This window comes from Lactuca serriola, chromosome 4 (genome assembly GCF_051521515.1).
Source record: "Lactuca serriola cultivar US96UC23 chromosome 4, Lser_US96UC23_V15, whole genome shotgun sequence".
Lineage (NCBI taxonomy): Eukaryota > Viridiplantae > Streptophyta > Magnoliopsida > Asterales > Asteraceae > Lactuca > Lactuca serriola.
In genome coordinates, this window is record NC_136411.1 from 300290791 (window position 1) to 300314187 (window position 23397).

At 30.0% G+C, this 23397-nt stretch overlaps 2 protein-coding genes across 3 annotated transcripts; both read left to right on the forward strand.

Moving 5' to 3' along the window:
• Positions 1–3508: 3508 nt before the first annotated feature.
• LOC145097197 (serine carboxypeptidase-like 13) lies at positions 3509–16078 on the forward strand. 2 transcript variants are annotated; one of them, XM_079034718.1, is made up of 14 exons: positions 3509–3709; positions 3824–3969; positions 7896–7972; positions 8297–8419; positions 8622–8724; positions 9881–9918; positions 10103–10204; positions 10345–10431; positions 10533–10676; positions 11552–11623; positions 11703–11851; positions 15287–15400; positions 15523–15577; positions 15828–16078. In XM_079034718.1, the coding sequence occupies exons 1-14, from the start codon at positions 3534–3536 to the stop codon at positions 15909–15911; spliced, it is 1470 nt and encodes a 489-aa protein (XP_078890844.1). In that variant the 5' UTR covers positions 3509–3533; the 3' UTR covers positions 15912–16078. The 2 variants fall into 2 exon arrangements, with proteins under 2 accessions (XP_078890844.1, XP_078890845.1); XM_079034719.1 differs by lacking the exon at positions 8297–8419.
• Positions 16079–20732: 4654 nt separating this feature from the next.
• Positions 20733–22974, forward strand: LOC145097198 (pentatricopeptide repeat-containing protein At1g08070, chloroplastic-like). The gene has a single exon (XM_079034720.1). It carries the CDS (start codon positions 20921–20923, stop codon positions 22529–22531), a length of 1611 nt encoding a protein of 536 aa, XP_078890846.1. The 5' UTR covers positions 20733–20920; the 3' UTR covers positions 22532–22974.
• The last annotated feature ends 423 nt before the right edge of the window (positions 22975–23397 follow it).

Sequence of the window (23397 nt, forward strand, 5' to 3'; positions counted from 1 at the left end):
GCAATATAATCATGAAAGATGGTCAACCGTTGAGAAACGAAGGATCTAATGGCATCTTTTCGAATGCTAAGGTACTTAACACTTTTTTTAATATTAAAAATATTTTATATTGTAAAATAATCTTTCTTGTTTTCTCAGAACATTAAGGGCCTAAAGAAGTACTTTGATATATGTGGTGGTCCAGCAACCTTTATTCAGGTGCTTCTTTTATATTTCTTTTTAGATTAAATGCTTTGTGTAACTTCCACATGGTGCATCTTAAGTTGTCCCCTAACTTCCATTTTCATAACTTTTCTAGGTTTAAAAAAGATTAAGAAAAAAGGAAGTCATGGATCCTAAAAATGACCCACTCAGTAACTTCCACATGGTGCACCTTAAGTTGCCTGTAACAGGCCTCTAAAAGATTGTCCTGCTCTTATGTATTTGCCTGGTAATTTGTGTTTGGTTATAAAATTACACAAATTACCATTTTACCCCTGCAAGATATGCTTATATTTACTTCCTAATTGGATGTGATACTTTGTGTAGGGTTGGAAGGAACTGGAACTGGCCTTGTTGTACATGAGAAAGCTCTTGGAAAGTGAATTGAATTTGGCTAAGTCATTATTGAGTGAGATGGGCCAATGTACAACTGCTTATCCATATAATCAGCAGTTTGGAGCATTAGTCTTAAAGAATTATGAAAGGCAAGATGCAACTTTACTTAGTTGGAATTTGATGTACATAGTAGATTAGATGCAAATTTATATATTGTAAGAAATAGAATTGTATGACATTAAATTTATGCAATGGATTCTATTTTTTGTATATGATATTTTATTTTCTATTATGAAACACTAAATACAAATTTAATTTGAAAATAAGTAAATCTATAAATAATATTTTTTTTAAACATTTAAAATTATGATACGCAAAAATGTGTGTCATCTTCATTTATGACATGGCCATTTTTTACAGGGCCTTTCTTGATACGCATTGCGTGTCATTAACACACGCGTCGTAAGGTTACGACACGCGAATGCGTGTCGTCTTCCTTTATGACAGGGCCTTCCTTGATACGCATTGTGTGTCGTAAATGCGCGTCGTAATTGCGCGTCGTAAATGAGCATCGTCAATGCGCGTCGTCTCTCTTTATGACAGGGTCTTCCTTGACGCGCATTTGCTTGTCATCTGAGCCTTTTATGACGCGCAATGAGCGTCGTAAAAGGCTGTTTTTCTAGTAGTGAGTTTGCGTATAGATCTATACTGGATTGACTATACTACACCTTTGATGTTCGCTATAGTGGGATTTGCAAGTCTACGGGTGCCAAATGTCATTTCTTCTGATGTCTTTCATCGTCGTGTTATAGTCAGATTAGTATGGTAACAATCATATCACGTTTTGCCTTAATTAAACCATTGGTTTTAAGGTAGTTATTACTTCAGTGATTAATACAAATAATACTGCAGTACACATATACATTTTCCCACTATATTCAAATTGTGATCTTCTCACATAAAGGGTAATATAAAACTATATTTTGGTAATGATAGTCATACTTGGGAAAAGCATTCACTTTTACAAAGGAACAAACATACAAAACAGTCTGGTCTTGGTATAAGACTACTTTTTATACTAGTAGAAAATATAGGATTTTCTAGGAGTTTCAAACATATACAAACATTTACATTGATCAATTACAAACATTTTCATCAAACTTATACAAACATTGACACTAAATACTTATGAACTCACCAGCTTAAATGTTGATCTACGCTTTCAAAATAACTTGTATTCTCAGGTCACCAGTAGACAGGTACCGATGATCAGGTTTTGAGAAGACGGAGCATCTTCAAGAATCGTCTTTTATTTTGATTATTCATTTTTGGTGTCTTATTACTATTAAAGAACACACTTGTATGAAATTATATTATTAATGCAATGGATGATGTTGTTGTTTATTTACTACTTTGCATTGTTATGATACTATACATGACGTCCTCCGCGCAGAACGTTTCCGCCGTTCTTGGTTTTGGGGTGTGACAGAAAGGAAAAATATGAAGATTAATCAAGAAGACAAAAAAGGAGTTTTCACTAAGACGTAACACCCGAAGCTCTTAAGTTGAAGACTTTGTATATTATTTTATTTGCTTACGTTGTACTTTAGAAAATATTAAGAGTTAGATATGATCCTGAGAGAAGTAGCAATAGTTATTTGTAATTTAATCTGTATTTGAAAATTAGGGTGTTACAGTTGAATTGTAATTATTCTTAATTGAGCAATAAAGGAAAATCCTAGAACCCTAATAGTGGTGGAAGATTTTAGGAAAGATTATAGGGTTTCTGGAATATTCATAAAGCTGATAACGATACCATATTTAAATAGATTAAGTTTGGATATTTTATTATTCAAATCTAGGGGTTTCCCTTATGTCATCTTCACTATAAATAGGACCCTAAGGCTTGTAATTATCATTCACCACATTTCCAAGAGAATACTTTGGCCAAAAACTACCTCCTCCTCTCTTGCGTTCTAGTTCTAGGGTTTGGATGTGAGTCATTAGATACATCATTCTTTTGGTGCTAAGTTTTTCAAGTCCGACAACTACAATGGATCGAAGTGATTTGTTTACTACAACAAATCAAAGTTATGTCACCCTAATTCCATGATTTCAATTATATTATGGTTCATTTATTTTGTTGTTCATTGTATGTGTTTTCAAAGTGTTATGACATAGATCCTTACAGACTGCATGTGTCATTTTAATTGTTAAGTGTTTTTCTACATTATAAATGTACTTATAACCTATAAAGCCCATTATTTTGTATTGTGAATATTATTTCATGTTTGCAATTTACTAGCAGGTGTATAGTTATGAATTACAATAAGATTTTATTTGTTGATACTAACAATTTAATTTATTTTATTAATTTTAATGTTAACTTTAATTTATAATATTTATTAAATAAATAGCTAATTTATTATTTTTTTTATAATTACGAGATCTTTTTTGGAATGACAAATACAAATATATACTAAACTACTCCTAAAGTATATCACATATGTCCACATTATATCACATCCTAAAGTACTCCTAAAATATATCACATATGTCCATAGTAAGACTTTAACCTCGATTTCAAAAAGAAAAGACAACAACAAACCATACTAAATACATACAATGAAAAAAAAAATAAACGGTATTCTTATAAAACAAAATTTTATCTACTCAACTCTCATTGTCCATTCATTAGACTTTATTGTCTTTAACAAAAGAAAAGAAACATGGTTTCAATTACCCTTATAAAAAAAAATATTTTCCATAATAATAAATGTTCAACATGTCTGCTTTACAAAAAATGTTTTTCTCGATAACAAAGTTTTAGCTCATATAACCAATTAAAGCAACTTATTCCCTACTTCATTTTATATATATATATATATATATATATATATATATATATATATATATATATATATATATATATATATATATTACGACTGCATAAGTGATAAATTAATAAATTTCGAACCAATTTGATTTTCTTAGATATGAAACCTCTAACACGATCTCAACTTCAATCCTCAAACCTATGTCAGAATGTTGGTTGCAGAATATTGTTAGTTTTGATTATTATTGTAGTTTCCTTAGACTTTACTAAGTCACGTGCCCTTGTTAAATCGCTACCCGGGTTTAATGGTGATCTTCCTTTCACACTTGAGACTGGGTAAGGATGTGCAACTTATGATAGAATTCTGATGATTTATTTTTTTCTTTTATTATTATTATTATTATTATTTATTTGAATATACTAACATATGAAATAAACAATTTGCCTAAGCTACATTGGGGTAGGAGAGTACAATGCAGTGCAACTATTTTACTACTTTGTTGAGTCTGAAGCTAATCCAAAAAGCGACCCGCTCATGATATGGCTCACAGGAGGGCCCGGTTCCTCTGTTCTATCCGCCATTATATACGAAATAGGTATTTATTGAATCTCAAAATAGAATTTTAAATATTTATGGAGCATTTTTTTTTAGAACGATAGGTTAGTATATGTCTGGGATACAATACAGGACCTCCTTGTTAGTAACTACTTATTAGACACCTTGTTAGCCAAGTGGGCTAGCTCCAACTTGTAATATTTATGGAGCATTCATCTCATGAGTAAGAAACACAAACATACACACGTGTGTATATATATATATATATATATATATATATATATATATATATATATATATATATATATATAGGAAAAGTTCAATAGAAAACCATAATTATTAGTTCTTCAAAGAACCAAATCTTTTTTTCAATTTCTAAAGCTTATTCTCTATCGAAAAAAAATCTAAAAATATCTAAATTCATATATTAACATTGTGAATGTGAAAAATATTTTTCGGATTCACCGTGTGAATCCAGATTCACATTGTGAATTTTCAAAAATTCACATTGTGAATTTGACGTAAAAAAAAATCGAATTTGATATCATTGGAAAAATGATAAAAAGTTATGAATTTCTATATTTTTAGTTTTTTTTTATGAAAAATAAGTTCTAAAAGTTGAAAAAAAGATTGGTTCCTTGGTTAATTTTGGTTCTCTATTGAACCTCACCATATATATATATATATATATATATATATATATATATATATATATATATATATATATATATATATATATATATATATATATATATAGGCTCATGCGAAAATATAAATATCTTACGAAAACGCGAAAATAGATTTTATCTTATAAAAATTAAACACATATACTATAAAAAAAATTATTAACAATAAATTAAAGATAATAAGTTTACATTGGATTGTGTTATAATAGTATAGATTTATAAACGTTTTTAATAATTACTTTTTTTTCACGTCCTTAACCATTTTTAAATTCACGTTTTTCATAATAAAAATGTTAAAAATCATACTTTGTTAATATGACACAAATTCTCATTTATTATCGATTATAATCATGTATTTCAAAGTTTTGATAAATTATTGTCCAAAAAGATAATGTTGAGGTGACACAATCTCATAGGTTTCTCTTGTTTTCGCGTTTTCGCAAATTATTTGCATTTTCGCATGAACTCTCCCATATATATATATATATATATATATATATATATATATATATATATATATATATATATATATATATATATATATATATATATATATATATATATATATATATAAGAAATGTAAATATAACCCCTTAAGGATATATAAGTTTATGTATCCAAACCCCCATAATATATCGTTTTGTTTGATATATTCATTATAAATTTATAATTTTCTTAAACTTTAACACTTAACTTGATTACTTCTAAGATTTTCAAAAGTTTAGTATTATCTTCCTCTTACATCACATCCTTGTGCAAAACACCTACTAGGCTATATATATTATAGTTGAAAATAAATATTATGTAAGAGGAAGATAAATATAAAACTAATAAAAATCTTTGAAGTAAATCAAGTTAGAAGTTTAATTATAAGAACATTGGACAATTATAATGTATATATGATACAAAACGACGTACTATGGTGAGTTTGAGTACCGAACCTTATATACCCTTAAGGGTATATTCACATTTCGATAATCATATATCACTCATCAAAATGGAAAAAATAAGCATATGTGATTTGTATATGAATAAATATATTATGTTTTGTATAAATCGTATATGAATATTTAAATATCTCTATTATCTTTTGGTTATTCTTATATAATTATAAAGTAATTATATGTGAAAAAATATAAACATCTCCATTTTTATTAAAATATCAAGTGAACACACACACACATATATATATATATATATATATATATATATATATATATATATATATTCTACGATTTAAATAAACTAAATATATTGAAGCCTTATTATTAATATATGATTAGTCGATATTCATAAATCAATAATTAAAATGAAAAAAAGAAACATATATAATTTATACCTAATAAATATGTTTTGCGTTTTTAATAAATCACATATGAGTATTCTAATATGTTTCTTCTATTTTTTTGTTATTAATGTATAACTAGAAAAGATTCACCGGCATTGCCGGGGTCGGAAGGTATTGCTTTGTAAAGTAAAATAGCATGTTGAATTGCATTGAGATAAGCTAGTAAAGGAAGATAAACAATGTCATCCCGGAAAATATAGACGGTTGATTTTTGTCCGTTAATGTGAGGGTAATTTGGTCTTTTCAGGTAGTAGGGACTGAATTTGTCACCATGGGTAAACCATATGGACCATTTATGTAATTATGGCGGTGGTGGTGGTGGTGATGATGGCAGATGGTGAGTGGGTTTATGGTATTGGGTGGGTATTTTCTAATAAATAAAACATTAATTTAAAATCAAAAAGAAAATGTTAAATATGGTAAACCACAAGGACCAATCGTGTAATTTTGTCTAACAATAATAATAATAATGATGAAGGACCAATTCTACCAAAAGACTAAATATTAAAAGGTGAGTGTTATGAAAAATTCAAACCAAAATAAAAGGGTTGTTTGTGAATAAAAACATTAAAGTGAAGGGTTAATATTATAACTTGGAGGACCAAAATTGACAAAAAAAAAAGTGTCACTTTACTGTTAAAATCTTTATATATATATATATATATATATATATATATATATATATATATATATATATATATATATATATATATATATATTCCTTTAATGTTTATATAAACTAAAATAAAAACTAAAGATGTTGAGCTTTTTCTTATTGTTCTATGATAATCGTATATCATTAGTTAAAGTAGAAATAATTAGAATTTATAATTTATACATTCTGTTTTGGAAAAATCATATATTATTACTCAAATATGTCTCTTAATGAACCCTGCTATATATATATATATATATATATATATATATATATATATATATATATATATATATATATATATATATATATATATATATATATATATATATATAGAGAGAGAGAGAGAGAGAGAAAAAGAGAGAGAAAAATATATATTTGAGACCATGTTAATTTTGTAAGGCATAGACGTGATCCTAGGCACTAATTTTGGAGATCAATAAAAAAATCCGAAATGTAAAATAAAAGGAAATATGCAAAAATTAATTTCTTAGTTAGTATTTTAGTTATTTAATTTACTCCAAAAAATAAATAATAAATAATGAATAAAACATATTACGGATTTTTTTTAAATAAACGTGAAATATTCTATTAAAATATTACGCTTTAAATATTCAAATAGAATTCTTAAAACGATTATTTATTTTAGTATTCTACTATAATTGTTAAATATGTTAAAATATTCTAATATTTTAATAGAATTGTTAGAACTATTAAAATATTCTAATATTATATTAGAATTGTTTGAATATAGTCCAATATTCTTTCTAGTAGAATATTTGAATATTCTAATAAATTTGTTTTTATATTTTTATTGTAATATTTTATAAGAATATTTCATCTATATTAAAAAATAACAATAATTTTATTATTTTTAAATTTTTTTTGTATAATCTAAATAATTAAAATAATATTTAAAAAAAATTGAATATTTTTATTTATTTTGCATTTTAAAAATACTCTTTTTCATTTCAAAATGAGTAGTGAGGATTGCTTCACATGTCTCACCAAATATTTATGGTCTCAAATGAATCTAAGTGTATATATATATATATATATATATATATATATATATATATATATATATATATATATATATATATATATATATATATATATATATATATATAACACTTGATTGTGGAAGTATTTGCAAACAAACGTGGTTTAAAGCAAAGCTATTTCTATTTGGATGTAATTGTTATATACATCAACAATGTATATATATTTTTAAAAAAATGTACTTTTATTTAACAGATTGGAGGTTTTGCTTACAGGCCCATTCACTTTCAACTATAAAAATTCCACAATGGAGAAGCAGACACTCGAGATAAACCCTTATAGTTGGACAAAGGTGTCTCATTTTTACCCTGTGTTTTGTCTTTTGTTACGTCAAAAGTTAAAAGAGACCACTACTTCACCGTAAAAGAAACATTCATTTTCCTAAGTATATTTGGAAAATTATTTAATTTTGGATATAAATGGTTTTTGCCAATGTGAATATGTGATGGTGATTTACTTGAATTTATTAATAGAATTTGAGTTGATATACACAATTATAGGAATTAGAGTTGACTTGGTTTTTGGTAATTAAGGGTTTTAAATGTTATATTACAAAATTAAAAGATAATTATAAGTACAAGTTTTATGGGATTATGAAATTACCATTACATTTTAGGCGGCCAACATAATATTTCTTGATCAACCTGCCGGTGCTGGATTTTCCTATGCAAAAACTCCCGACGCTTACATAACGAATGATACGTTTGCAACAATGCATGCTTACCAGTTTATAAGGAAGGTAACAAAAATAAGATTTGGATGAAAATATTTTTTTTTAAATTATGAGGTTTTTCGGTTAACATATCATCAATAAGCAAAACCATATGCATTTTTTGAAGGCATGCATACATGTGTCATCAATTAATATCTTTGAAAACAATTGCTTAATAACTCAATTACTCACTTTGATCAATGTTCATTTTGTATGCCAATCGCAACAGTGGTTTGTGGATCATCCTACATTTCAGAACAATCAATTCTATGTTGGTGCTGATTCTTACGCAGGCATAATTGCGCCAATGATTGTACATGAAATATATAACGGTATCATTCATACTTGAAGTATTAGCTATATAGTTTTCTTTGAAAAACACAAGTTTTACTATTTAAAATGTAAAAATCATCTTGTTTCCATAGTTTTAAATGGAGATGAGCATCTAATCCGGGTACTCTCATTCGAAATAATAAGTGCCAATTTCAAAACTGAAATCGAAACCGATGTGAGTGGTTTTTGTTTCGGTTCCTAAAGTTTGGAAACGAATGGAACCAATTCCGATTTGAGTTCATATATTTTTGGTACGGCTATCCTCTAGGTACTGTTTTCTCTTAATAAAACTATTATATGTTTTTAATGTTAATATAACAACTTAAAATTAAACTATTTTATAATAAAATAACATGGACGTTTTCATTTTGTTAAAAAATTTTGAATAATAGGAAACATTATCTACCAAGGTTGGTGATGATGGCAATTATACCATATAAATCTACTCCATTTAAATTAAATTTTTATTTGTCATAATTTTTAAACAATAGGAACCATGTTTAATGATCATGGTGGCTATATGATATAACTTTACTACATTTAAATCACATATTTTTTAGAATGACTTGTATATGAACTCACTATTCTACTTTAAATATACACGTTTTGTCCCAAGCACAACTTGAAACATCTATCTTTGACGAGTGATATTATTTGTCTAACTCCTGATACCGCTAGGTTGAAAACGCTTTAATGTTTAATATACAATCTAAATGTATTATGTTTTGATTAAGTTACATATTAATCGAAAGAAAACTACAACAATGTGATGCAATGGTAACATGTGCCTTCTCATACGATCTTGTTGCCTCAAAATTGACTAAAATTTATTATACTAGAAAATGATTTATTTTTTTGTTTAATTTTATATATATTATATAAATTAACTAAAAGAAAACAGATACAATATCTAGAACCGGCCATTCAAGAAGTGATTCTAAAATCTTAAGAACCGTTGTAACTGGTTCCACGACAGTTCCAACATTTCCGGAACTACAAATTCAGTTCCATCTAATTTAAGTTGGTACCCGTATATGCTTGGTTTCAAAACACATCATAGTTTACTCAGATGCTATTATCACCTCAACAAAATATTTCTTTAGATAGATTATGCCAAGATACTATGATTTTTACTTTTTATTCGCTTTTTTGTAGCTAATGAAGTTGGAGAAATGCCACATATCAACATCAAAGTACAAACCCATAAAACACTCTGATCAATTGAATCTCTTATTTATTAGCTAGTGACTAGCTTGTTTAAATCTTTCTTACTGAAATGAAAAACTATGCGTGCATTAGCTTGATTATACTGAATTTGAAAAGATATTGGTAATGAATTCATATGTATAAAATTAAATGTATGTTTTTCCATATTAGGGGTATGTGCTTGGTAATCCTGGAACAGATACACTTGGTGAAATCAATTCAAGAGTCCAATATGCCCATCATATGGCACTCTTATCAGATGCACTCTACAAGGTAAATAAAAAAAAATTAAATTTTCCGTATACACAATAAGGATGTGAATAACGTTTTCCAACACCTTTACTAGCTTTTTATTCTTAAACCAAATAAAATTGCAATACGATTGGGAATTAAAAAGTTTCATATTTTCATAGAGAACTAAAAAAGATTGCCATGGAGAGTACCTAAATATAGATCCCAACAACACTCCCTGCATAAATGATCTTCAAGATTTCCATAAGGTACATGAACTAGACTTCGAACTTGTATAATTAGCTATTAGCTAATAGTGAGATCTTCCAATATTTATTCAGTCTAATGCTATTTTAATTCCAACGTGCAGTGTATTGACAATATATCAACCGCCCATATTTTGGAGCCTATATGTGACCCTTCGATTTATGATCTCTTCAGGAGCTTTAAATCTATAGAGAAAGCCTCTCTGAATTTTTGGTCATTACATCAAGTTCAGAAATCATGGTGTCGTGTATTTTACCTCTCTCTCTCTCTCTCTCTCTCTCTCTCTCTCTCTCTCTCTCTCTCTCTCTCTCTCTCTCTCTCTCTCTATATATATATATATATATATATATATATATATATATATATATATATATATATATATATATATATATATATATATATATATATATATATATATATATATATATATATATATATATATATATTGGTGTTGCAAAAATCAACATTGACGACCGATTAATCGTTTAGCGGCCTTGAACCGATTACGATTAGGATGCTTGACGGAAATTGGTCAAAATCAGGCTTGATTGTCCTTGGCAGTCATTGGCGGTCGTCGGTGGTCATAGGCGAGAAATTTTAAAAAAATTCAAAAATTTTTATTTTCAAATACTACTCCAAAATTTTAAATTTTCAAATTTTTATGTTTACAACTTCTAAAATATTATACTAAAATTTTCAAAATTTCAAATTTTTAAAATTTTAAATTTTCAAATATTTAGTTTTTTAGGGAATATTTTTATTTTAAATACTTTTATTAATAATTTAGAGTCCCCGATTAATTCTCGCCTAGTGCGATTAATCGTTTATCGTCAGTCGACCATCGAACTAACGCCAAACGATTTTTGCAACCTATATATATATATATTAGATTAAACTGCACAAATAGTCTATGTGGTATGTTGAAAATTGTATATTAGGGACGATCAAAGTTAAAAAAAAAAAAAAAAAAATTGTTAGAAACAAAACACGTAGATTGTGCGAAACCACAGGGGCCATCCGTGTAATTTACCGCATAAGTTATGTATTTTCATCACTAGAAGTATAATGGTTATGATCATTTTAAAACATTAAATTTTGAATTGTATATGTACATGTTGACAGGACTGCAACTATTTACTTATCGAACCATGGGCTAATAGCAAAGAGGTGCGAGAGGCTCTTCACATTCGTAAGGTCCGTAGTTTATATAGTCAGTAATTATATTTATGTTTTATCTTAATTATGAAGAATGATTTTAATCTCGTGGCCACAGGAATTTGACGATATCGAGTGGGTTTTATGGAATGTAAGCTTGATCTTTTTTATAGACCAAAAACCTATATCGTACACACACAATGTGATGAATAACATAGCCTATCATCAGCGCCTTGTCCATAAAAAATGTCGAGCTCTTGTATATAGGTATTACAACTTTTTTTTTCTATCTTAGTCACTTATGTATGCATATGGTGTTTAAAGAAATCAACATAAAATAAAATATATGTTATATATTGATATCTTTCGATAAGAAAGATTTAGAGTGGGCCAACCCACATACCATCACCCCCTCCTATGGGTGCATCATGTGCATTGCCATCACCACCTTCTTCCCATCAACTCCGACAACTTCCCTTGTTCTCTAATAATGGTAGCCACAAGTTTTTTTAAGATACACATATATAGTATGATTTCTAAAATCCAAGTGTGGTTTCATACTTTGGTAAGGTCTCATGAGAAGTGAGAAAGAACGACTGCTAAGGTGATTGAAATACTAACACATGATCAAAGATAGAAAATTTGATATTCATTCACTAGTTGTCACTTGTTATTGGACCGTCGTTGGATCGTTATCGGACTGTCGCTGAACCACCGCCGGACTAACATCAATTTCAATAGCATTTTCTAATCGTATTTACAGCTTAATAGAACAAATAACGTATTCATCACTTGTTTGGTAATACTTTTTAACATAAATCATTTTATTTTTCCAGCCGAATATATGTAATTTAAGAAAAAAAATTAGCATTATGCCTTTACAAATTCAATTTTCTCTTTTCTAAATTATATATATATATATATATATATATATATATATATATATATATATATATATATATATATATATATATCGTTTATAAGACATATTTACAATTTAAAATATCATATTCATAGTTTAATAAACATATTAATTTATTAATACACTTAATATGTTAATGTGTACATACAGTCATATTTTAACTATATATATATATATATATATATATATATATATATATATATATATATATATATAACATACAACTTAATACAATCTATTTTTAGTTTAATACAATAATTTTACAACATAATATATTTATTTATACACTAGTTTACAAATTTAATGAAGTCAAACTCAAACTCTATCACCACTAACTACCACATGCTACCACCAACAACCTGTGTCACCATAGCAATTATCATTCCTTCCAAATCAGATCTATATATAAAATCATAAATTAACAACTAAAATACTATATTAACAGCTTACCAAAACAGTTATTTCACTTATTCAGAGTTTAATGCAAAATAATTATAAAAATTAATACATTCTTACATATTTATAATATACAAAAAATAAATATATTCACAAGAAAACGAATATAAACATTTATACATAAATCATTCATATTTTAACAAATATTCATTAAAAAGTCAAAGTTTAGTACAGCCAATTCACAGTTTAGTATACAAAATTTACATCTTAATATAATAAATTCACAGTTTCATGCAAAAAAATTATACATTCACATTTATATTCTCAAATTAAAACTTACATATATACATTTAGATAGACTAGTGTTCCTTTCAAAGTCTATTTACATAAATATTCATAATTTGAATTTTACATACTTCCTTCAAAATTAGATTAATTCATATATGTGTATAATGTTTTTCTCGTCTCATATTTCAAAAGAAAATAAAGAATGGATAAAAAAATCACAACTTAATACAATCATTTCATAGCTTAATACAAACAATTCACAATTTAATACATTTAATTTACAACAATTCAATACAGTCAATTCGAAGCATAATACACAAAATTCACAGCTTAATATAATAAATTCAAATATTAATACACAAACATTATACATTCACAGTCATATTCTTAACTTAAAACTTACATTTCAAGACATTAATTCACGATTTAATAAAGTTGTTTAGGACTCTCATTCACAATATTTAGAGCTTAAAAACATACTTGATTTTTTCGAATCATTTCATCAAGCACCTTGTGTACACTACATAAATTCACAATTTAATAGAGCATTTTAGGACTCTCATTCACAGTTTATTAAAACAGTTCAGGACTCTTATTCATAGTAGTTACAACTTAAAAACATATTAATTCATTCATAGTTAAAACTTACTTTACCATAACTAACAATTGTTGAAACATTATAATATCACAATTCACAACTTAAAAAATTCTAAATTTGTATTATTTGAGAAACACTGGTAGAATAACACATTCAAAATTCTAACAATTATAAAACATAAATTGTAAATAACAATTTTATGCAAATATTATAGCAACTAAGAAAACAAACTTGGATTCACAACTTAATATGAGTTAAAGATGAGATTAACAAAAGTAAACAACAAATTAATGAGAAATTAAAACAATATTCATAGCTTAAAAGACTAGTTCAGACACTAATTCACAACTTAACAAACTACTTCAGATAATCATTCACAAGTGAAAATATATAATCTTTTCATTAAGATATTTCTTCAAGTACCTTGTGTGCACATTGTTTTAGAACTTTTATCTATAAATTTTTTTTACCAGATAACAAATCAAAGAAGAAAACACAAGATGAAACATTTTATCAAACACATTATGTGCATAACACACATCAGATCTCTAATCACCATACACATAAAATCTAACATGATTTGAACATCAAACAACTTGAGAAAAGATCAACGATGCCGGGAGACGTCAGCAATGGTGGAGATGTGATGTTTTTGCTAGAATGTAACAAAATCCTTTATGAAATATAACCAAATTCTTAGATCTGATTAGATCTAAACATATTCGGTATTAAAGATGGCAGTGACGGCCTTCTGTGGTGGTCGTGTGTTGGTTCAAGGCGAATCTGGAGTAGATGAGCAATGATGATCGTTTAGGCTTCAAATCTGGCGGCAGAGAGTAACGGGACACTAGATTTGGAAGCGTAAATCTTAGATCTAGAGAGAACAGTGAAGTTTATCAAAGGAGATCATAGATCTATAACAATCTATAACAAGTGAAGTAGAGTCATGGAGTATTCTGTTGTTCTGACGAAGAAGAGTTGTAACATCCATAATTACTGAGGTATATAAGATGGGAAGTGATTAGGGAATCAGTTTAAATTTTTTGAAATAACATAATTTTGCTGATTTAATGTCTGATTGATTGGAATTAGTTAATAGTTGTTAATTTCAAGGGCTGATTTCTAGGAACAATTCATGGGTAAGCAATACGGGAGAATAAGAAAAGAGAGTGTAGAGAGGATGACAAGTGGCTAGGAGAGGTGTAGAAGATGACATGTGTCATATTTAGGTTTTGTTTATTAGAAGAGGTATATACATATATATATATATATATATATATATATATATATATATATATATATATATATATATAATGTAAATTTAAGTTTAAAAAATAAAAATGAGAAGGGTTGCACTTTAATATTTACACGACATTGTGGGACAATTTCTCAATATATCCTATTTTTACAAATCGATATCAAACTATCCTATCTTTGCGAAGGTTTGTCTAAGTCATCCTATTTTACAATTAAAAAACTTATGTTTATGTTTGAGCAGTGGAGACCACGACACAACTGTTCCATATTTGAGTACATTGAATTGGATTAAATCACTAAATTTATCAATCATAGACGGATGGCGACCTTGGTTTGTGGAAGAACAAATAGTCGGGTTAGTTAAATTTTCATTAGTAGAAACATGATTTGCTATGATTAAAATTAATCCTAAAATGTGTAACATGTGAACACTATGGTTTTATTGTTTTTTGTTTTTTGTTTTTTTTTTTCATATAGATACACCGTGAAATATTCAAACCACCGATACAACTTAGTATTTTCCACTATAAAGGTCAGAAATCTTTCTTGAAATCTTTCATTTCACTATGTTGTCATTATCATAATTGTAATGCTTAACATTGTAAAAAGACTAAGAATTTTCTACATGTAACAAAATTTATATATTAATTTCATCATAATTTTGTTGATAAACCTTTAAATGTTTTAAACAATAAAGTTTTCAATATTCATTAGAAAAATAAGCATTTTATTGTTTTAGTGATGATATTGACATTTTAGGTCACATTTTTATGTTGTTAAAGGGAGCAGGTCATACAGCTCCGGAGTACAAACCTAAAGAAAGTTTAAACATGTTTACGAAGTGGCTTTCTAATGAGGTTCTCTAAGTAACAATCGCAAAGTTTGATGTTTGTTTCTTATGTTGCATATATCATTCGTATGCTTGTACTTCCAATAAGTTTATTACAATTACAAACCTAAAGAAAGTTTAAACATGTTTACAAAGTGGCTTTCTAATGAGGTTCTCTAAGTAACAATCGCAAAGTTTGATGTCTGTTTCTTATGTTGAATATATCATTCGTATGTTTGCACTTCCAATAAGTTTATTACAATTGATAATGTAATGGATTTCTATTAAAAAGTTGAGCAAACTGAATAATTGGTTCTTATGGTTTGCTAAAAATTATAAATAGAGTTCAAAAAGTTTTTGACTTGCATGAAAGGTCCAAAATCTGTAATTTTTCGTGGTTTTGGTCATTGATAAACTTAAAATGACAATTTTGCCCTTTTAATTTTTTTTCTATATTTTTGTTTTTCTATTACTATTTTATTAATATAAAAATAAAATAAAAATAAAACAAAAACAAAAAAAGACCCACCCATCGTACTATATATATATATATATATATATATATATATATATATATATATATATATATAACGAAATCGTCACATTTTTTTCAAAAATATGGCAAAACTATTTTGAGAAAAATGTGGTTGTAGGTCAAAATTGATGGAGTCTAATTTCGCAACAAAATTCTAACAACATAGCTAGAGTTTTTTCCATAAAAAAACAAGCAACGAAAATAATATTCAATACCACAATTTCATAGGTAAATAGTTATGAATGCTACTTCCATAACAAAATAACCACGGTATTTAATTTCGTAGCAAAATTACAACAGAAAGTATTTTTGTAAAAAAGTTCGTTGCAACTTTGCAACGAATGGTTTTTTTCATAAAAATATTAGTAACAATATACTAACGAATTTCAAGTTGGTAATAGTTTCCATAGCAATTCCCGTGTTCGCTACCAAAATTAACTTTGTAGAAAATATGGTAGCAAATTAGCTATGGAACGTCATTCCATAGCATCATCTGTTGCAGAATAACAACATAAATACGTTCCATAGCAACATTCCCTAAAAATATCTGTTTTTTCTTGTAGTGAGCTCGTTCTAATGCAAGCCACAAATCTCGAGAGGTAGTACCTTGTACATGTTGAAACGAAGCCTCTGATATGGTAGATATAATAATCATGTGCAGTGGTGGAGCCAGGATCAAAGTGAAGGGGTATCCCCAACAAAAAAAAATCGCATAATATACAATACTAAAAAAAATTCCGAAAAAAATTACACTACTGGAATTTTTTGAGGGGCATCCCGGGCTAGCCCGGCATGTATACTATATCAACCCATGATCGTGTGGATGTGGGCATCATTAGCTATCCAACATGGATAACTAGTGCTATCCACGATTGTTTATCAAGTTCCAACCTTTCTCTCTGGACACTGTATGGAACCATCTGTATATCCGAACAAGTTATTAGAAACAAGAAAGGGTTCAATCATAGTCTTCCAATACCCTTTGTTTGTGGATGGGAAAGTAAAAGCAAACTTGTGAGAGTTATTAATTGTTGTTTGTTGAGTGGTGAAGGTGGCTATTGTAGCTCTGAAGTCTTCTAATTTGAATGAAGATTAAGGTTTAGGTCGTGGGGGTTGTTAAGATCGGCGATAGAAATTTTATTGAGTCGTAGGGTTAGAGTTTACTTGGTTCTGATACCAAGTGAAACCGTGTTTCAATAATTTCAATAATAAATCAAAGATTACATAAGATCCTAGATGTATAATATTAGATAAATACAATTAGATACCTTCTAATATAAACAATATAATATTCTCTACAAAGGAGGTGTTTGGAATTACTTTTGAATGTTAAAAGTCCTTTTTGTAAAATGACTTTTGGCTAGTGACTTTTTCCAAAAAAAAGTCTTTAAAATATACTTGTATTTGCTTTTAGGGTAAAAGTCATCTTTTCATGTTAAAGAGTCCCAAAAGTCACGAAAAGATAAGATTTTGTGACTTTTGAAACACTAACTTTTCCTTCTACACAAAAAGTTATTTCCTTCTCCACAAAATGTTATTTTAAAAGATCTTTTTAATTACCCAAACATCTTTTGGCCTTTTTTTAACTTTTTTGGAAAAATTAAAAGGCGAAAGTTGTTTTAAAAGCAATCTCAAACATGCTCTAAACTTTTTATGGGATTTTATGAAGTAACTTTCCGCGACAAGACACGAAATAAATGGGTTTGAGTTCAGTTTTTTAACCCGCCTGTAACATCCCAAAAATTCAAGCCAATTAAAAACTTTTCAAAACATTCAAAAGCAACAGTTATTACATTCTTGTTTTCAAAATAGTGCACTATCAGAGTTTTCCCAGAACCATAAACAAAACAGGAGGAGTTGTATGATCATGCCTTCGCCTTGCCGCGATCCCCTAATGTACCTGAAACAATAAACTGAAACTGTAAGCCCAAAAATTTAGTGAGTTTCCCTCAAAATATCGATACACATACAATCCACATAACATGTCAGCAATATCATAACATAGCAAACTAAACAGAACAACATGCAATGGGTCCACAACTTACAGACTGGATTACCTCTGGGCCCACAGTGTAAGTCTGGATTGTCTTACGGGCCCACAGCTCACATCTGGCTTGCCATCGAGCCCACAGTACGAGTCTCCCTTAGCCCGTAATAGGAATGCTCCTGGGTTTGTTGGTTACCGCACGAAGCAGTCTCACCTCAACCCATCCCACATAACATATCAACATATAGCATAACCACTGAATATGCAAATAATCATATAACAACAAAGGTAGTCCTACAGATCTACCTAACTGGCATAACCACTAGCATGCAAAGCTAACTTTATACTCAATATACTAACACTACTAGAATAATATATCCAATGGGCCAGTCTTGGTGCCTTAGACCCCTTAGTATAGTGAGGTAACTCACCTCGCAACCATCGACTCGTAAAATAAGCTCAAATCCTCGGACCACTGCCACTAACTCCACCACCTATATTCATTGTAAACCATACTTGTAAATTTCCAGTCTTTTCAAAATGTCCTCCAGAAGTCAACTGGTTAACCCATGGTCAAAGTCAAGGTCAACAGCAAAGTTCAACAGTCCATGTTGACCTCAACTCGTCGAGCACCCTCATCTACTTGCTGTGTTCCTTGTAATACTTGTCCGCTCGCAGAGTCATGAGAGTGACTCGTCGAGTACCTAAGGTTCGTGGTCGAAGCTTTTATGGCCACTCGTCGAGTTTTCCCCCTTACAACTCGACAAGTTCATACGTATCCAACGATTGGGAAAAACCCTAACCGACTCGCCGAGTCACTCTACTGACTCGTCGAGTCTTCGACAATCTTCCTCGGACTCGCCGAGTTGTTCATCCTACTTGTCGAGTTCAGGACCATCTTCATATGACTCGCCGACTCGACTATGCGACTCACCGAGTCCCTACAATCCTTCATCCATACAGATACACTTTAAGCCATGCAAGGCCTCCATATTGCAGATCTAAGCTCTTAGGGCATGTTTATCGCGTAAAGTTGCAAACTTTACGTGCATGCAAGATGATAATGGCCCAAAACAAGCTAAAGGAGTGGCTCAAGGTAAGGGAAAGGTCATAGCTTGATAGAGACTGAAACTTTATGACAAAGAGGGGCTAAAGGAGTCCAGATCTAAGGTTGCAACCTCAGATCTTGACCTAAATCGAAGAATCACCACACAAAACCCTAAAAAGGGCCCCAAACCCATAAATGAAGAGATCTAACTAAAAGAGAGCCAAGGTAACAACTTGTTACCTCCAAAATGATGCTAAGACAAAGAAAATTCGGATCTACAACAGCTCTTTGCCCCAAACTTCTTGAACTCCAAGCTTTCACTCCAAGAGTCCCTTTTTTCCAAGCTAAGAAGCACACAAATATAGGAAGCCAACACGAATTAGGGTTTCGGAACCCAAGGGAGGCAGTAAGAGAGGCTAATGGGGGATAAGTGGTCCTTAAATAGGGTGCAAAACCCTGGAAATTAGGGTTTCATCCTTTAGTTCCTACTCGGCGAGTCTCTTCTTGGACTCGGCGAGTATATCACTAAAACACGCGGACCAACCCGCTGCTACTCGACGAGTAGGGCAGCCAACTCGTCGAGTAGACCCTGAAATCAATAAAATTCTCACATAAACCAATACCTGAAAATCGGGGCGTTACACCGCCAACTCGTTAACCTGTTTATTAAACATGTCATATATGAGCTTCTCAAAAAATATACGGGTTGACCCGCCAACCCGTTTAGAATTTTAATAAAAAAAATTATATATTTTTTAAATGTGTCAAGTATTATACATTATACATTTTATACTTTATACTAGGATAAGATGCCCAATATCATTAACCATTTGACCCGTGGGTAATCATCTGTTGATTTGTATTGCAACATATTTGGTGTTTTCCCTAAATAATCTAAATATCCCACAAAAATGACGACATGAATGATTGAACCATTATCGAACGACATCGATGCATTCGATTGAATTTATTTATGTTTGTATTAATGTTTTAGTTTGAACATGTTTCAATGAATGTTTATAATTTTCAATGGGATGTTTAACACTTAAGTTTCTAAAATTCAGATATGTTTGCATCAAAAATTTATTCATGTTTAATTATCAATTTTATATATGAAATCTGACTCACGAACATACGAACCCAAATCTGACCTACAAACTCGCCAACCTGTGAACCTGTATAAATAAATGGGTAGATGGTTCGCATATGGGTTTATGTTTCAATCCCGTAACCTGCATAATTAAATGGGTTGTGTTTGTGTTGGTATATTTTGACAAGCAAACTTGCAACCTGCAACCAAACAGCACATGAATGCTAGGCTATTTTCAATTTCTACGGTTCGCATCCATTTGTTGCACAGCAGGCTCGATCAAATTTGGGTTTTTAGTTTTGCAGCCCAAAACTTCGGATAATTTACAAAGCAATTAGAAATCGTCTTTTACTTTGATTGTTTCTAAAAAGAAATTCCACGATTTAATGGCGAGGAAGATACATAAGTTAAGAAAGGTGCCAAACTCTTATTTATGGAATAATTCCACTTGTGGGTTGTTCGGCGATGGTGTTCTTAGAGTCTTAACAAGATCAACTTTTGCAGCCATCAGATACTTCGTATCATGCACGTCAAAAGAAGATTCATACGAGCTGAACAAAATGTTAACACAATGTGACGGTAGTATTAGATCTATCAATAAAATGCATGCTAAGATCATCATTGGAGGCTATGAGCAAAATGTTTTTGTTGGGTCTAAGCTTATTGCCATCTATTCTGGATTGGGTCAATTATACATGAAAGATGCAAGGAAAGTGTTCGATCGTTTGTCTGAAAGAGATGTTTTCTTGTGGAACATGATGATTCAAACATATGCAAATTCAGATATGTCTCCGGAAGCATTAGACGTGTATAAAAAGATGCGTGAACAAGATATGCTTCTTGATAAGTATACATTTACGTTCGTTCTTAAGGCGTCTGGCATCACAAAAGACGAGAAAACAGGTTGCGTCCTCCATGGACATGTAATAAAATGTGGATTTTACTTTAATTTGTTCGTTGGGAATGCTCTGGTTGCGTTTTATGCGAAGTGTGAAATGATCGAGCCGTGTATGAAGGTGTTCGATGAAATGCCACAAAGGGATCTCGTTACTTGGAATACTGCCATTTCCAGTTGTGCTAACAATGATCGAATTGCAAAAGCTCTTGATCTTTTTCGTACATTACTACATGAACAGTCTCTTAGCTTACCAGATCATGCCACTCTCGTTAGCATCCTTCCCGCTTGTGCTCAAGCAGCAGAAATCCAATTAGGGTTCTGGATCCATTGTTACACCATTAAGACAGGTTTAAACAAAGATGCTATGGTTGGAAGTGGTATGATCGCTATGTATGCAAACAGTGGCCATTTAGACTATGCACGCCAAGTGTTTGATGAAATGCCCGAAAGAAACATCATGGTATGGAATGCCATGATGAGGGGTTACGGAATGCATGGCAACGTGGAAGAAACACTCAATCTTTTCTCAAACTTCTTGAAAGACGGTTTTACCCCCGACGGGATTGTGTTTCTCTGCTTGTTATCAACATGTAGTCACGTGGGATTAATCGCAAAAGGGCGTGAAATTTTCAAACAAATGGAAGATTACAATGTGGAAAGAGGTCAAGAACATTACGCGTGTATGGTTGATTTGTTTGGGAGAGCGGGCTTGGTTATGGAGGCGGTTGAGTTGATTAAATCCATGCCAATGGGGCCCGGGAAGAGTGTGTATGGTGCCCTTCTTGGTGCTTGTAGGATGCATAATTATATTGAACTTGGTGAAGTTGTGGCGGAGAAGTTGTTTTTGTTGGATCCAATGAGTGGCGGCCGGTATGTGACTCTGGCAAAGCTATATGGCGGTGTTGGGCGGTTGAAGGAGGCTGCCGCCGTGAGGAAGATGATGGTGAAGAGTAATATCAAGAAACCGTTTGGGTATAGTTCGGTGAAGGTGGATAGTGTTGTTCATACGTTTGGGGCGGAAGATGAGAATCATGTAAGAAGAATCGAGATTTTTGATACACTTGTGGGTTTGGATAAAGTAATGACGGAAGAAAATTAAAGCTTTAGAGTCTGTCATGGCCTTATACTGCTTTTGGTGTTTATTTAGACTGTGAGACTGATATCAATGAGACAGAAATTGTAGTTTTTATCCTAGAAAGACATGTCTTGATATACTTTGAGCAAGATTTTGAGGGATTGGATGAGTTAAGGACTACAAAGGTGCATCACCTAATATAAAAATACTCCAAAATATAGTTGATCCGGGTTTGAATCTCAAACAGTTTCTTTGTGCATTTTATATTTGTTATCACCTATAGAAGGTTTAGCCGGTTTTGATACTTATGTGGTGTATCATTGTCCCCATGTCGTCCACATTAGAAAATATATATGTATTGTTGGTTCTTCAAAAAAAAAAGTATTGTTTATACAATTTGTGTCTAGTGAAAGATTTATACATTTGTACCATTCCGATGAACTCATTTTATGATTTTGTTTATGAAAGTATTAATGTAAGTTCACACTTCTTAGGGAAAATTGCATAAAAGACATTAAGTTTACATAAAATTTTGATTTTGATATTATGTTTTTTTTTTTCAAATAAATCATTAAGTTTACAATATTGTTGCAAATTCAATCAATCCGTTTGTTTCACATGTTTTATACTTCTCATTTGTTTCACATGTTTTATACTTCTCATTTACTGACTAGGCAAAAAACTAATATGGTTTCCACATATGATTATAGTTGGTAAACATTTTGGGTAAATTGAATCTTTACGTAGATTTGTACTCATTTTCCTTTATCTTTTCTTAGATTTGTACTCACTTTCCCTTATTTTTTATTTTTCTTCTTTCAGATCATCACAATTTTATGCGATTACTTTCCAAGATCGTTCAAGTGGTTCATCTTCCCGGGTGGTAAGCA